This window comes from Calypte anna, chromosome 2 (assembly GCF_003957555.1).
Source record: "Calypte anna isolate BGI_N300 chromosome 2, bCalAnn1_v1.p, whole genome shotgun sequence".
Taxonomy (NCBI): Eukaryota; Metazoa; Chordata; class Aves; order Apodiformes; family Trochilidae; genus Calypte; species Calypte anna.
Genome location: NC_044245.1, coordinates 37,331,797 through 37,348,332, shown reverse-complemented (window position 1 = coordinate 37,348,332; position 16,536 = coordinate 37,331,797). Strand labels below are relative to the sequence as shown.

The 16,536-nt window shown below is 45.0% G+C and overlaps 1 protein-coding gene across 2 annotated transcripts in view; it reads right to left on the bottom strand.

Moving 5' to 3' along the window:
• Nucleotides 1-9,192, bottom strand: part of KAT2B (lysine acetyltransferase 2B) — a 42,797-nt gene extending 33,605 nt beyond the window's left edge. Inside the window, exons 1-2 of one of the 2 annotated variants that reach the window (XM_030444979.1) lie at nt 8,971-9,192; nt 1,072-1,198 (exon numbers count right to left, since the gene is read on the bottom strand). In XM_030444979.1, the coding sequence (XP_030300839.1) occupies nt 1,072-1,198; nt 8,971-9,192 (349 nt within the window). The remainder of the gene's footprint in view (nt 1-1,071; nt 1,199-8,970) is intronic. The other variant, XM_030444980.1, reaches the window with a different exon arrangement.
• Nucleotides 9,193-16,536: the final 7,344 nt, after the last annotated feature.

Genomic DNA, 16,536 nt, shown 5'->3' with positions numbered 1-16,536 from the left:
TCAGGTACTGAAGGCCGCTAAAAGGTCCTCCCAAGAGCCTTCTCTTCTCCAAGCAGGACAACCCTGACTCTCTCAGGCTGTCCTCAGAGGAGAGGTACTTCAGTCATTTATGCTGTAAGTAGGGCAGCTGAAAGTACTAAAATTGTAACATGAAGCTTAAAAGTACATTTGCATTTTAACAACTCAGAATGTCTGGGCTGTTGGAAGCTGCACTTCAGTTATTTTCATCAAAACATACATTTTAGGGTTTTTGCAACATACTTTAAGCTAGCTAGTGTCATACCAGGTCCTGCACTTTGGCCACAACAACCCCATGGGGACCTCCAGGCTGGGCACAGAGTGGCTGAGAGCAGTGTGCCCAGGTGGCCAAGAAGGCCAGTGGCATCCGGGCCTGTATCAGGAACAGCGTGGCCAACAGGTCCAGGGAAGGGATTCTGCCCCTATACTCAGTGCTGGTGAGGCCACACCTTGAGTCCTGTGTCCAGTTCTGGGCCCCTCAGTTCTGGAAGGAGACTGAGGTGCTGGAGCAGATCCAGAGAAGAGCAAGGAGGCTGTGAAGGGATCCAGCACAAGTCCTGTGAGGAAGGGCTGAGGGAGCTGGGGGTGTTCAGCCTGGAGAAGAGGAGGCTCAGGGGAGACCTCATCACTCTCTACAACTCCCTGAAAGGAGGTGGGAGCCAGGGGGGGGTCGGTCACTTCTCCCAGGTAGCTACCGGTAAAACAAGAGGGCATGATTTTAAGGTTAGATATTAGGAAGAAATTCTTTGCAGAGAGGGTAATCAGGCATTAGAATGGGCTGCCCAGGGAAGTGGTGGATTCTCCGTCCCTGGAGGTTTCTAAGAGATTGGATGTGGTACTCAGTGCCAAGGTCTGGTAACCACGGTGGAAGTAGATCAAGGGTTGGACTTGATGATCTAAGAGATCAGTTCCAGCCCGGCTGATTCTATGATTTATGTCTGATCACCACCATCATTTCTTGACCGTGGCATGGCATTTTGTCTTCCAAGTGGCCAGGAGTGGGGATCTGTGGGCACAGCCCTGTGGGCCTGCAGGAGAGAGGCAGAGGCTTACCCAGGGTGTGGCTGCAGCTGCGGCAGGGCTCGGCCAGGCTGACACCTGCCTGCTGCAGCTCTGCCCGAGGTGGCGTGGGAGGCGGGTTGGGGTTCTTCCACCCATTGCACTTACAGGATTCCTCAGCCTGAAACCAAAGCAAAGAGGTATCAGTCAATGCATGAAAACACAGGACAGTGAAAAGTAACAGTATTAATTGTAAGTGGCTTTTTTTTTTTTTGGTTTGGTTTGGTTTTTTTGACGTTTGGGGGTGTGGTGGTGGTGCTTTCTTTGGGTTTGTGATTTTTTTTTTAATCTACCATACAACTGGACTTTATTTTCTAGAAATAATCAGAAATAGAATAGCACCCCAAGTAGAGAGATTAACATGGCTCTGGTAAACACACTGTGCTTGGAAAAATACATACACCAACTCTGGCCTATTTCTTTATAGAAAGCCCTCGCTGTAGCTCCTGTATAAAATAAGTATTAATACATTAACTGGTATATCAGCAAGCACAGATCCTGCCATCAAGACAGTTTTAATGATTTAAGCAAAAACAGGCCAACACATTTATCACAGCCTTATCAGCTTATATTGGGAACACGGAATCCTGCAATTAAAACCAAGCTCATGACAACCCAAGCAGGGTTAACTAAATACTGAAATAAGCAAACAATAACTGCACTGTGGGAGAAACCTGTCCAAAGCAAAGCTTGGCAGCAAAAGTAAGGGATGGCACAGTCAGTGACACTACCAACACAACTTATGCTGCTTACTCTGGAAAGTCTCTGTATGCTCACCAAGTGTTAAACACCACTGACAGACTACAGCTAAAAGGGGTGATTACAAAAGAAGAGGTTGTGACCGGGGTAATCGTATTTTAAATAATTCAGAAGTTCAAAGTCCCAATTCTAGCTATCCAAAAAGCGGCTTTAGCTCTGTTTATCCAAAAGATCTTAAGCTATTTTGATGGTAAAGTTCTTCTAACAGTATTCCTACCTTTATGTGAAGATCTAATCAGAAAAAAAGTGTGCTTTTCTACTGTGCAAAGGTATCTGTGCACTGCACTGTAACAAGATACTCATGAATTTGCAGTTCCAAGACCTCAAAGAGGAAAGTATGTCCACTGCTGTATAATATTTGGGACTGACACAACTTTAGTAAGCAAAATGGTGATAATACATACAGCACTAATGTACCATTTTTCAAAACTGAATCTGAATATATTTAATACAATTCTATTTCAGGAACCCATTTCATTTTCCTTGTATGTTTCCAAATCCCATTTTACCTACAGACGAAGTACCCAGGAGTAGCAGAAAGGATCTCAGCTTGACAGCTCCTAAGGCTGACAGCTTTGTGGACTGATGGCAAATTATTCTTCCAAACTACTTCCAATATTCAGCAACCTAAGCACCAAAAAAACTGCTCCCTGCAGTTTGCTGAGCACCACATGGTATTTTTATCATCTCTAAATCTTAAGTCTTTATCCAGCTGGGCTCCTGGCCCCAGGTGCCAAGGCCTCTGCCTGCACCTGGGGCTGCCTGGCAGCTGCAAAGGGGTGTGAGTGGCAGTTTCAGAACCCAGAGCTTGGAGGATGACTCAGAAATCCACCTGCATGAGCCCAGCAAAACCACTTCCATGCATTTCTCTTGGAAAGGGGACAACCTGCATTGCCTGAACTCCCTGGCTCTCTGCACTCACTGTGTGGCTGCAGGCTGCCTGCCACCCCCATCCATTTATAATGTGGCATCAGGGAGGCTTCAGTATGAAATGGAGGGAAGACTAAAACAATTTCTTTTTTTTCAAGATGTCATAAAATGCAATTTGTATGGTTTTACGGCAAATTTGATGTTATTTTTCTATCATGTTTTCTATGACTAACCCAATCGGCAGAGAAGTGAAGAAGGCACAATGTTATTTTACAGAAGAAACCATCTCCAAACCTGCAGCTTCACAGGCACTGAGTCAGTCTTACTTTTATTTGTTATCCAGACTAACTGGACCTCTTAAAGTTTAATGACTAGAGAGAGAGTTCAGTGATTGAGTGACACCTGCGAACCAACAACTCCCCTGGTGTGGGGACTTTGGACATCTGTGAAATAATTTGAAACCACTTTCAATTAGTATCTCAAGTTAGGCAAAACCAGTGCCAAATGAGCCATCCCCAATTGCTCTGTGGGAGAGGCAACATTGCCATGAAAGTTTTTGCAGTTAAGACAAGGATAGAAAAACTGTCACTGAAAAAAAAACAAACCAAACCATTTGTCAGAAAATGAAATTATTGCCGCCAAGGAAAATTCAAGACCCAACCAAAGTGGTTGTCAGACAAAAAGTAATATTATTTTAGGGAAGTAAGATTTGATCCTTCCTATGCAAATGTCCATACAAATGTTCAACACTGTAAATTACTGACATAATATCGTGCTTATTATTAATTGCCTTAAATCATACCACAACGAAATACACAAAAAAAACCAACCTTCAAACTAAGCACAAGCTTTTTATGGTGGAAGCAATATTTCACAGAAGCTAACCACACGATGTTTACTATCAAGCCTAAAAACTATAAACAGTGAGTCACTACACAAACTTTAGTGTCACACAATAATTAACAGGAAAAATGCAAACAAACAGATGTACCATTGGTGATAACAGCTCAGTTAAACTGCCAAAAGTAAATACCAACCCGCCCACAAAAGAATAAAAACAGCATGTTCAACAGCAGATTTTTTTCTGCCCTCTGTAATATTTCCTTGCCAGATCTTTTTGAAGCATCTGTTAATTTGTATTGTTCAAATTATTCCAGAGACCTTTCTCAAACTACTAGGGTGGGTTTTTTTTTTAATCTCTCCATAGAACAACAGAATTAGCAAAAACGTTCTGTTAACCAAGGGGAAACACTACCCTACAAAAGGCCCTCTTTAAAACTAAGCTTTCAGTGTAGATGTTGACAGTGCAAGTATTTTGCAGTGAATATACAATGTGCATTCCTCAGTGTCTTACACTGCTGAGTTGTTTTACATCTTCACAGCATTTTCTTCATTCATTCCTTTCTTTCACTATCTTCAGCTTTTTCCTTTCTGTCATTTGTTTTTTAATGTCACCTGTTTTTCATTAGAAAATAAAGTATACTTTGCCTCCTCAAAAACTTTATTTAAGATCAAAACAGTTTTGAGGGGAGGAAGGAAAAGAAGCATTTGAACAAGGACAGCATTTGAACAAGTCCTTGAAGCCTTGTTTTCTGGGACATATGCAGAGTTTGGATAAAGCCACTTGAGAAAGCTGGGGACTTCTGCCTTGCTGAAGCCTGTAAAGTAATGACAGTCACCTTTGCAGGTCCAGGGATCATAAACACTGCATTTTTGCTGGCAGTTTTGAATAAAATTGGATAATTGTACAACTACACACAGTTTGTTGTCTGTCCCACTTACAAAAAACAAGCAAAAAAGCCAAACCAACAAAGTAAAACTAGTAGAAATTATGTACATTTTGCACTGTACAACACAATTTCAATCGTTTTTTGACCCCTTCCATGTCAGATGGAACACTACAATGTGGGAAATCAAACTGACTGGTAGCTCTGAGCAGTGAAAACTGCTGGATCTGGACAAGCTAAAGTTACTGCTTCCTTTAAAATACCGAAGATACTGAAAACAGGTGAAAAAATGGACAGTGAAAAAAATACAGCACATTTTAACACACAGTGTTAGCATTTTTATATAAAAAGAAAGCTCCTGGAAGTTTAATGGGGTTTCAGGGTTCTAAATAATAATGATGATAAACAAAGAAAGTTCCAGTAAGTTATGGACTACACTATTCCTCCCCTTTCAGATGGTGAAATGAGCACATGTGCCAACTTCAAGCTAACTTAATTACTCAGTGAAAGACCCTAACAGTCTTAAAACTGAGTTTCAAAACAGCTGTTGTGCTGGGCACTCAAAATCATGCAGTTTGGCCTGCCTGGGAACTGAGATGTGAAGCAGACTGAGCCCATAGTATATACACAATATTACAGATCTATTTCCACCAAGTATAATTACTCTAAAACAAAAATATTCTTCTTCTCAACACATTTTTGCAGAAAACAACCCTAAGACATTCCTAGTTGAGTTTCAAGGAGCTGTGCCCATACTATGCAGAGTCCAGCAGTAACACGGCCAAGTCTGCCTCCATCTTAGCCTGCTTTATAAAAGCCAAGGAAAAAAAAACAAACCAAAACAAGACAACATTACAGAAAAGGTCATGCATATTTACCCTATGAGCTCTTTTTTATGTACAGGAGCAGGAAAACTCCACAGAGGTCACTCTAGGATGAGCCTAGGATACAGATTTTACTTGAACTTTTGCTACTTGTTCACCTGCCACAGCACCTCAGCTAAATCACCTCATCAAAACCCTTTTCGCTCTCCCCATGTTGCTTATCTGAAGCATAAGACTTTTCTTCGAGGAGGTATTATTCCCTGCTACTTGTGCAAACACCTTAGGCTACTGGGCACCCAGATATTACTGTAAGATACATACAATGAGAAATAAACAATTCTGCTGAAAACTTGGAGCACTAAAATAGTACACGTCAACTTTTTTGAAAAAATAACCCCCAGCGAGACTGGAGAGAGAATTGTATTTTCACATACTGCTAACCAATGAGGAAAAAAAGCTAAGCAGACTTCCTCCTACATCTTCATTTAATATATTTATGCATGGAAGTTATACAGTGCTGCTTTATACAAAAGTGCTTCAAGCTCGCATGCCTAATGCTCGAATTCACACTGGACAAAACTAAAATGATGTATGCAGCCATTCATACGTGCACAGATAACACGTGGCAAGTGCCAAATATGAAACCCTGCACAGCATACAGTTCTACTGTGCACTTCCAAAAGTGGTGGAAGCTGTGCCAACTTCTAATATATTTATCTTATTGTTCACTGTGCTTACTTCACACACACATGCACACACTTGGCCATTTCAGACAGTTTTTTACACAGAAGAGTCTGTTCTCTTCCACCCCACCCTTTTCTCACAGGGAAAAAAAGTCGAGTAACTCAGCGGCTCCAGCTCTCCTGTCCCAATTCTTTACAGGAAAAAGAAACAAACCCCACGTATCTCTAACCTCAGCAGCAGCTCCCTAAACCTCACTCTCATTCTGCTCAAGAGTATATGCACACTGAAGATGTCTTTGCCAGCAGTCTTTCTCTGTGTTTTCCATAAAGAAAAGGGATCACTGAAGAAGGACCAGGAGGTCCCCCTTGGGGACTGAGCATCTTACTCTTTACTAACACTTTCTACCTTTCTCTGCTTAGCATTTCTGCTATCACCAACGAGACTCACCTCCTACATGGCCACTGACCCCTTACTGCTCTTCATCCCTAGCAAACACAAGCTCCCTGCTTCTGCTACTCCCAGCATCTCAGAGATTAGGTTCCTAATAAATTCCGCATGCTGAAGCAACAGTATTTTATGAGGAATTTTACATGATCAATGCTAAGGATGCCATTACACATTTTCTGCACTCCAACTTGTGCAGCCCTGTGTAGACTGACACAAGATTCATGTATGGCCACTACTGTCTCTTTCAGAGATGGTTGAGTGTTCGCCTTCTCTCACTCTCATGAACAGAAACACAAAATAAATGGAACAGAAATTCACAACCTGAAACAAGAAAGATTTTGAAGTTACACTCAGCACTGCTATAGCTTCTTGCAAACTACTGATGTTATGAGCCAAGCTGTGTAGTTACAGAGCACCTTCCAGGTGCTCAGGAAGAAAATTAACACATTTTTCTACCCTGCCACCATCTTTCCCCCTTTATCCCATAGGAGAAGCCACTTGATTAGTTTACAAGAAGCTTCCTGTCTGCCTACTTGCTTCTGTTTTGAGATGTGAAAGCAAGTTGCTTGCCACTGAACTGATGAAGAGGCATGAAATAGCGAAGGCAAGTTTTGCATTTTAATCTGAACAAAAAGCAGCATTTAGTGCTGTGCCTGTACCTATATCTGTGAGGGAGGCAGAGGTGCCCTCAACCATGACAAAGGGACATGCACCCAGGACTTCCCACAAAAGAAGGGACAGCAAGGATATCTCAGCAGTACAAGCTGTCACCACACTGTACCCCACCACCAGAACCCTGTGAGAAGAAAAGGTCTGGCAATAGGCTTGCCCTCCATTCCTCTCAAACAGTGCTCATCCCCCTTCCAACAAAGCACCTGGAGCAGTGCATGTGTGTAGCTGGCAAGTCCATCAAAAAAGCAAAGGATTTAGGAGGAGATGAAGCTGCCTGCACTTCTTCACAGCACAGCTGCCTCTGTGGAGTAAAACACAGGAGAAGGCTTTTGCCCTCAGAAAGATCATCTTCAGGTATTTAAGAACTGATCAGGCAAGAGAAAAAGCAATTCACACAACACACACACATTCCTATCAGTGGAAACCACAGCTGGCTTCATTTAACAGCTAGTGAAAACTAATCTTGGTAACATTAAAATATGGAGGCACAAAGAGGACTGGTGAGAGCATCCGACCATGCCACCCAGCTGCAGTGAGGACTGCATGTTTTAAGTTCATTAGCTGCTCATTTATCTGATTGACTGTGTAATCTTGCAATGTCACCAAAACTGAAGTAGAGGTGCCTGCACATTTGGAAACAGCTAAGAAACTGAAATGCATGTGTGGCTTCCCTTATTTGCCCTCACATGACAGGATTGCACCATACCTTCACTGTACAGCTAAACTCCTCACACTCCACACACACAACTACAAAGCCATATATGATGCTTCCTTATGTACATTAGCATTTAGTTTGGCCTGTCACTTAACATTTGCCCTTTTGAGGCTCCAAAGTAAGGGAATAGAGAAAAAAAACATGCATATTTCTCAGAAAACAACTATCTCCAACACTGAAAGCATTACTATAGTAGATCTGACATCAAACCTGGCAATCTGAAAATGTCAAACCCACTGTGCATCCAGGAACTGCCCTGACAGCACCGGCGCAGCCAGTGGCCCGTGCTCCCTGGTTCTGCTCCGCATGTGTACGCGCACGGACGACGATGCCACTTGTCACAGCCCTCCGAGGGCAGGAATGACAGCTCTGACCAGGCTGTCCCTGTCTCCCACAGGCAGCGAGCCCTACTTCTCCCACCGAAATTAAAACTGCAGGTGGAAGGAAAGCGCTGGAGAAGATAAATTCCGGGCACCTCTCTCGACTACGAGAGGGGAGGACCGGACAAGCGCTGTGCAGGAAATTCCCACCTAGGGCTGGGTACCGGCGGGCGGCGGTGCCCGCTGGCGGGCCGGACGCCGGGACAGCGGTACGTGACCGACTGGGACCCAACTTTCCCAAGGCCGAAGGCCGCGCCCCTTCTCTCCTCTGCCAAAGCGATTGGCGACGGTGCCATCTTAGGGCAGCGTCTTTGCGATGTCAACAGCCCTGTGCCAAGAGGCCGCCCCCGCCGCGCCCCGGACGACCGACAGCGCTCGCCTTGGGGCGGGGGTTCGCTCCTAATGCGGACCGGGGCAGGAGCCGGGGACGGCCACGGCCCCCCTGGCAGGCGAGTGTTCCCGCTCCACACCGGGATGTTTACGCGGCGGGCAGCTGCGGCAGCGATGTTAACCTAGTGCTCACCGCCGGCAGCGGCACCGGCAGCCACCCCGCCCGCCGCCGCTTCCCGCGGAAGGACAGACAGACACCTCCGCTGCGCGTTTGGGGTTTAATTCTGTGTTCATCGGCCGGAAAGCTCCGGGGGAGCAAGATTCACCGGCACCGCCAGAGCCGCCACTTCCGCGGGGAGCGACCAGCTGCAGCCGGGCCGCCTCCCCCGCCCGGCACGGCCCTTCCCCACCACCTCCCTCCCTCTCTCCCTCCCTCCCGTCAATCCCCACCCTCCGTGGGCGGGTGGGCGCCCGCGGCCGGGTACCTTGCAGGCGGAGTAGACGCCCAGCTTCTCCAGCTTCTTGGCCCGCGGAGCAGCACGCAGCTGCGCCTTCTTCCCCGCAGTGCGCGCTGAGCCAGGCCCCCCAGGGGTCTCGACGGCGCTACGGGCATGACCCCCGGCGGCCACCCCCCCGGCGGCCGGAGAACCCTGCTGCGGCCCGCCGCCGCCAGCCGCACCGGCACCGGCGCCGCCAGGCTCCGCCATGCCCGCGGCGCGGCGGCAGCCGCCCGCCAGTCCGGCCGGCCGGCGCGGTGCGGCGCACCCGGCCCTAGACCCTCCCCTTCGCCGCGCCGCCGCCGGCTGCTCCCCGGGGGTGGGGGGAGGCGGGAGGAGGGACCCACCGCTCCGCGGGCGGCTCCTGCCCCACCGGGCGGGGGACTGGGGGGGGGGCCGGCACCCGCCTTCCGACGCTACGCACCGCGGGGGATGCACCCGCGTCCCTGCCCCTATCCCTGCGTGGGGGCTACGCGGAGCGGGTAGCGCCCAGCGCCCCCGCGGAAGGGTGTTGGCGGCTCCCGCTGTGTGCGGGCAGCCGCTACGGAGCCAGCCCGGCCCTGCGGGAGGCGGCGAAGAAAGCTGCCCTAGAAAGAGGCGATATCGCCGGCTGAGCGCACCGCGCCGAGCCCCGGGCGGCGGTGCGGAGCGGCAGCGGTCCTGACCCCAGTGAGCCCCGCGGTGCTGCCGTAGCCTCAGTTCCCTCTCGTTGCACCACTACTTTGTTTGACTTTACCACTGTATTTCCCTGCTGTGCGCTTTGCAGCCGCTTTTGCAGAGCTCGTATTTTCCCCAGATGATTTCTAGTTCAATATATAAATATCAGTCTAAAATACAGCAGGATTCAAAAACTCCGCTCGGTTCCCCATTTCATGGCTTTGGGGCTTGCTTGTTTCCCCTCTCCCACTCCCACCTCCCCACCCCAACAACAAGTGTTGACAGCAAGTCAACGTTTTAAAAGGATAACCTTTTTAATTGAAGGCTAAAATTAAAATTAAGCAAATGATCCCTCCTGCGCTCTGTTCACGGAAGCAAGTGCCTCGGTTTTGAGGATGTTACGCTCCACTGAGTTTATGTAAAAACGCGGTTGAACTGTGAAAAAAAAAAAACCCACACAAATGGCAATTCTATCGCTCGGCACCACGGCTTGAAGGGCTGGGATTGAGGTCGGGCGTTCGCGTGGGGATCTGCGGCTCTTCTATGTGTAAACTTGAAGCAGCGATACTGAAGTTTGGAAGGGAATCCCAACATCTAAAGAGCTTTCGCAGGGCCTTGCAACCTTGCACAGAGCATGCCAGAATGACTCCAGACTAACGCAACGTTAGGATTATATTTTTATTATTTAATAAATTATTTATTTTACTTTGGACGAGGGAAGGAGTGAGAAAACACTTTCCCAATGGTCTCCCTCTTTCCTCACCTTCTCAGCTCCTGAGGTTACACGCTGAGTTGACACATTTAATGAAAGAAAAAATAATAAAGCGCTGGAGTACTTTCATGAAAAAGGGTATATTATTTTGTGGGCTTTTTTTTTTTTTTTTTAAGTTTGGGAAGGTGATGGGTATCGGGGTTGAGAGTCGGGACCTGCACCCTCTGCCTCCGCCCGGGGGCCGGTGCTGGCTCAGGGCTTCCCAGCAGCTCTGACCGTGACCCGTAAGATGGCTGCTGACATCCGCGGTGCTTTAAGACCGTCTCTTAAGGTGGAAGAGCCACTGCCCTGCTCGGGGGCTGCGCCAAGCTTTACAGCAAATTACAATAAAAACAAAACAAAACAAAAAACGAATCAATTTTCTCTTAAATTTAAGACGGAACGATTTTTTTTTTCTTTTATTTGTGGATCATGTTTTAAAATAACATCTGCAGTATGGTATATTATTTATATTATATACATTAAAATAACAGCTGCTGCACTTAGGAGACTCTTGCATTTTTTTTAACGCCCTTTAGGCTTCTACTTTCTTCCTCGATTTGAAAATGAAAGTGTTTAATTACTTAGTTTCACTTTCAGCTTTCCCATTGCTCTTCTTTGGTAGCAAATGCTACAGAATGCATCTGGAACAGCATATTGGCTCCTATGGACCACTTAATGTCCATGCTGAAACGTAGACTCCTAATTTTTCTAGGAGCTACTGGAGCCTCTACATCCCCCCCAGTATGTTTGGTTTTGTTTGTTTGTTTGTTTGTGGATTCTTTTTGGTGTTTTTTTTCCCAAATCACTGTTGGTTTGTTGGTTTGGGTTGGCTAATGATAGTAGTTAACCCAGCAGCAAGTTTGCACACCCACATAGAAATGAATGGCAAGTTACAGTTCTGAAAATACTTTTACTATTCCCACAGAGGTGAGTAACTCCACTGATGTTAAGATCACTCTGCATTTATGTCTCAAATTGCACAGGTGAGTGTTCACAGGATCATGGCCCTGGCAAACAACATTATTCTTTCAACTTATTCTGCAAGATCCTTTAAAGCCTGATGAGTTTTTACTTCCAGCACCATAAAATCAAGGCTGAAAATTGTTATGAAGCACATACAGATTTGTTGGAAGTGCCAAATGTTTGCTGACATTTCATGGTCTGTGAGGATCTAATGGGAAAAACACTGCTCTATTGCATACAGTAAGGCACTGATTACTTGAAAGACAAATACTTTTGCTGCAGTTCCTTGTTGAATCTTCAAGAGCATGGCTGTCTTACAATATTCTTTTTCCTTCTTACCTTGCTGCTCACTAGGTAACCAGAACAGTAAGTCTACCAGCCTGTGGCTAAGGATACAGTTACTATAGTAACATTTATAAACACTAACTTGACTACACATGCAGAACTACAGCCTGCTACTGCAGAAGAACCACTCAGAAAAAAATCACTCTTTAAATGCAAACAGGCAAGTCTTTCTCTTCTTTTTTTTTTTTTTTAACATGAAGACTAATTTAAATCATTGCTCTCATTCAAACTTTGTGTAAATATATTGTTTAAAACAAAGAAAAAAGCTTGACTTAGTCTTAAACTGCTCCACTGACAGGTGAAATATTACATCTACGATTTAGGCAAGAATAAGAAATGAACAGATAATTTTTTGTCTGGAAACATGAGACTATAACTTGGGCTGTGTTTTTTGTGGCAGCTTCAATGATCATAATTCTTATAATTTGGCCATGACAGGTTAAAGTACACTACAAAAAAAAAAAATTATTCTGTGCCATGTGAGTATATACATGTCATTCTCAATTTCGTATACAAAAAATGGCATTTTTTGTAGACTGAATGTATATACATGCAAGTTCTTAATAATTTTTTAATTGTAGTGCATGCAAAACTGCATTTGAGCACCAGAGAATCACTCTGGCCTGTAGTTTTCTTCATTTAACATGGACTACAAAGATACTAAATTACATTCAAACTCACAAAGCATTGTCTGAAAAACCCTTGCCTCATCTTTCAGCTTCTGTCCTTCGGGGCATGTCAGTGGGTTTGCACAAGTTGAACTGACTGACACTAGGGTTTAGCAAGCTCTGGTGGGAGCTGAGCTGCCTGCCCTGCTCGGCTTGCAAACTCAGGTGAGGTGCCCCATGACTTCAGATGACTGCTCATCTACATCAAATTAAGCATACCAGGAGCTGGATGAGACAGGAATGCCAGCTTGTGTGATTTTCAAGTCTCTCTCAGGCTGCTGCTAGCCCCGAGGAGGTGCCTGTTCAGAGCTGTGGTGCTCCCAGGAGATGTGCATCTCACCTTCGTTTTGCTCTTGCTTGAATTCACTGTGAACACAGTGAATTATATTACACATATCTATATATAATATATATAATGATTATATTATATATAGAAGTGTGCATTATATTCCAGCAGCTGCATTCTTGATGCAGAGTCACAGAAGAGGAAATCAAATTACAGTTCAGGGTGTGCCTGATGCCTGTTTATTACCCAGTTGTCATTCGTGGCCTCTCTTGGTTATGTATATTAAAGAATGACATTAGGTACATAGCAGCCTAATGCTGAATGTACCTCTCTGACAGAGCTACTTCTACTTGGCCTGCTGCCAAGCTCTGGGAGCTACCCCTACCCCTCATCCCCATCTCCTAGCCTAGTCAAATCGAGTGTGCCCAGCCTAGCCCTCTGTCCTTTTTTTAAGATGGGACTTTCTTCCTGCTCTCACACCTGGTTTTGTTCTTGCCATTCAATGCAAATGTGAAAAGCGGAGCTTTCACCCCTCCAGGGAATTTCTCTGAGTACAAAGTTCTGCTGTGTCCTTTCATCAATGCATGCCTTGTGGATGAAGTGGCCTCCCTTTTGGCCACCATACAGTCAGGACTGCTATCAATATTTTATGAATCTCTAGAAGTATTAACAGTACAGAAGTTTTGTTCATTATGCTATCTCTAGCATCTTGTCAGCTTCCCATGGTGCTTACATATGACTTTTAATAATGCAGATGGCAGACCTTCCCAATAGGCCTTTTTATTGTCTGTTTATAGGGAACATCACACCCCAATTACCCACTTTTTAAAAGAAAAAATGTGAAACAAAATTGAGATGATGTCATTGTAATACCCATGACTGTTTAAGTAACACAAAGTTCTTGTTAGTGATGGAGCACTTAGCAGTTTTTGCTCACCTCTTACCTAGGGGATGGTCTTTTCCACTGCCTCCCATCCCACACTGAGCCCTGAGGGTTTGCCATCCCCAGTGGGTGCTTCACAGCTTCTCCACCCCATGCAGGCATTAGGTGGGTTATGAACTGCTGCCTCTGCCCCACCAAGACTGACCCAGCTACCAAGAACAGGAGCAATAAATCCAGTATAGAAAGACCAGGTTTTGCCATTTTTTACCACTTTCATTTCCTAGTTCAGCACACCCTCCCAGCTCAGAAGCTGGACCTCTGCCCAAGCAGACAGTGTCACAAATTATAATTCTCACCCAAGAAGTCCTAATGATGGGGATTCCTTCCATTTTATAGGATGACATAAAACCAGTTGGCCTGGAATCCCAGGATTCCAGTTTTGGACAACACTTAAATAAGGAGCCTAATTGTCCTAATCTATTCTGTAATTATTTTAATTATTAATCACTTCCATCTTTCTTGCCTATTATCAGGTCTAAAGGTAGGACCAAAGGCAGGATCTGCCCTCAGCACACTCCTGTGACTCACTGAGTTCATCTTTTATCTCTTCCCACACCTTTCATAATAGGACTTCCTTCAAGCTGCATCATTGCTTCTGGGGATACAGTAAGTAGGGTACTACACACACCTGAGTTGATTCACTTGAGAGAAGAGATCTTGTTCCTTCTGCAGCACTCCCTCTGCAGATGGTTTAGGAAACTAAGAGGGCCAGCCTTGCTAAAAGGAGGGCAAGGTGTAGGACACATCTGCTGTATTAACAAATGAGTGTGTCCTTTCAGGTGGAGAGTTTTCCAGGTCTTATAAAGGATACATAAGGTTTTTCACATGAGTTATATGTCCTTTGCTGCTTTGGCCAAAGGTGATCATGTAAAACTGGGACATGGTAAGGCAGCCCCTGCACAGGTGACAGTGACTGGGCAAGCACTGAACAGCACTTTCAAGAAGCACCGTGACAAATGCTACAGCCCCACTGGCCCCCTGCAGGGGTTCCTTGGCAGGGACCAGTCCCAGTGATGGCAGAAGTCCCTGCCATGGTTTTGCAGGGGTAGTGCTGTTGCCCTACTGTGTGAGGGGTAGAGGGGAAGGAAATCAGACAGGAGTGGAGCAGAGCTGAACGTGCAGGGGCATCAAAGCCATATTGTGGCATCACAAGCCATGTGGGAAAAGGAGGGACCCAAGAGGGAAGTGTTAGCTGAGGCATAAACACGGAAAAAAACCCAGGGAAAAAGTAAAGCAGGGAAGAAGGAGAAGACAGGCAAGGGAGCCAGTGCTTATTCAGCAAAAATTTGCAGCACTGAGGCCTGTTTATACATATTAGCTGATAATATTGTGATGAGAAGCTTGGGGAGACTGTGCCCTCCATTTTACATCACATCGCCCTTCTCTGCCTCCCCCTGTTGCCTGCAGGCAGGAAGATATCTTCTCAGTGCTGGTTTCAGCATCAGTATTAAAGTCACTGTTTTCTAAGACCAAAAGTATGGAACAAATACTACTACCAACAAAACAAATCTCTCAGAGCAAAGAGTTCAGGACTACAGATGATGTAAGTCAAGTTCTGACTGGACAAAGGTGAGGGAGTGAGGGAGAAGCACACTCTGGGTGGAGACAGGAACAATTTGACAGAGTGAGATGACTGTATATTGAGATACAAATCAGATTCTGGGTCCTCTAAGCTCAATTAGCAACATCTTTACTAAATAAATAACGAGACTGTAGCGCCAAACTGCAGAAGCAGAAAACAATTTCGCCTTCCTATATGAACAGTGAGCCATTCAGAGTGCCAAAGCTAGAGAGGGTTACAAGCTTTACTGGGATGCTGGTACCTGGTACCCACTGCCTGGGCACCTGGCAGCCGTCTTGTGTTCTGCCTCTTACAGACAGGTCAGGGAACAGCAGGGAGGTGAAGCAACCTCCATTTCCCAGTAGCAAGACTCAGCACTGAGCCAAGAGATTCTTTGCTCTGTGACCACAAACAGCAAACAGGACTTCTGCCCTTGAAAACACATCCAGTCTCAAACTGTGGCTCCCTTCCCATTTTAAGGTGGCGTTTTCTTGGGGTTTTTTTTCCTTTTTTTTTTTTTTTTTTTTTTTTTTGTTTTTGTTTTTTTTTTCCTTTTGTTTTGTTTTTTTTTTTTTGTTTTTTCTTATTTCAGCTCAGAGCAGGGCTGGGTTTGGGCTCCCTAAAAAGACACAGGGAAACTGCAGTGAGCTAGAAAGCTGAATTTTATCTCTTGCTCTCTGAAGCTGAGTGCACTTCAGCTTCAAGTATTGTGTTGTCAGTACCTCTCCATTATCCTTTAACCTGCCAGCTTGTCTCTTATCTGTTCCTGATGAGGGAAATGCAAGGACAGACTAACCTTTTCACTTTATAACGAGATCAACAAAGGAAATGATTAATTTTTAAATTTTTACTAAGTGTTCCCCTCTTTACATATACTGTATGAATAATACATTAAATTAACACCAGAGCTGCCCTTTTAATAATTATAAACAATATTATTGCAGATGAAGGGTTGTAACATATCTTGATGTTCTGCATGAATTATTATGTATATTGGTTATTTACACATTGTAATAAAGTGGGACTAGTTTGGTGCTCTGAAATTGTGATTTATTAGCACTTACACCCCGCAACAGAGATATAAACATCTATAAATTATGTGACTATTAAGAATTAATTTTACTGAGGTCAAACTAACATTTTGCTGAAAAACTGTCAATTTCCTATCTGTAATCCAGAGGGGTTTTATATACACTCAATGTAAAATGCGTCATGTTTAAAAGGCTGATAAAAAGTATATGCTAGTCCTAACTTTTCTCAGACACAAATGCATCATATTTGTGCAGTCTCCTGGTCCTCAATTCCAACTATGCAGAATAAAAGAGAAGGGATCTGCTCCAGTGGATCTTTTGCTGCTATTTTAATCATGTACCTCCT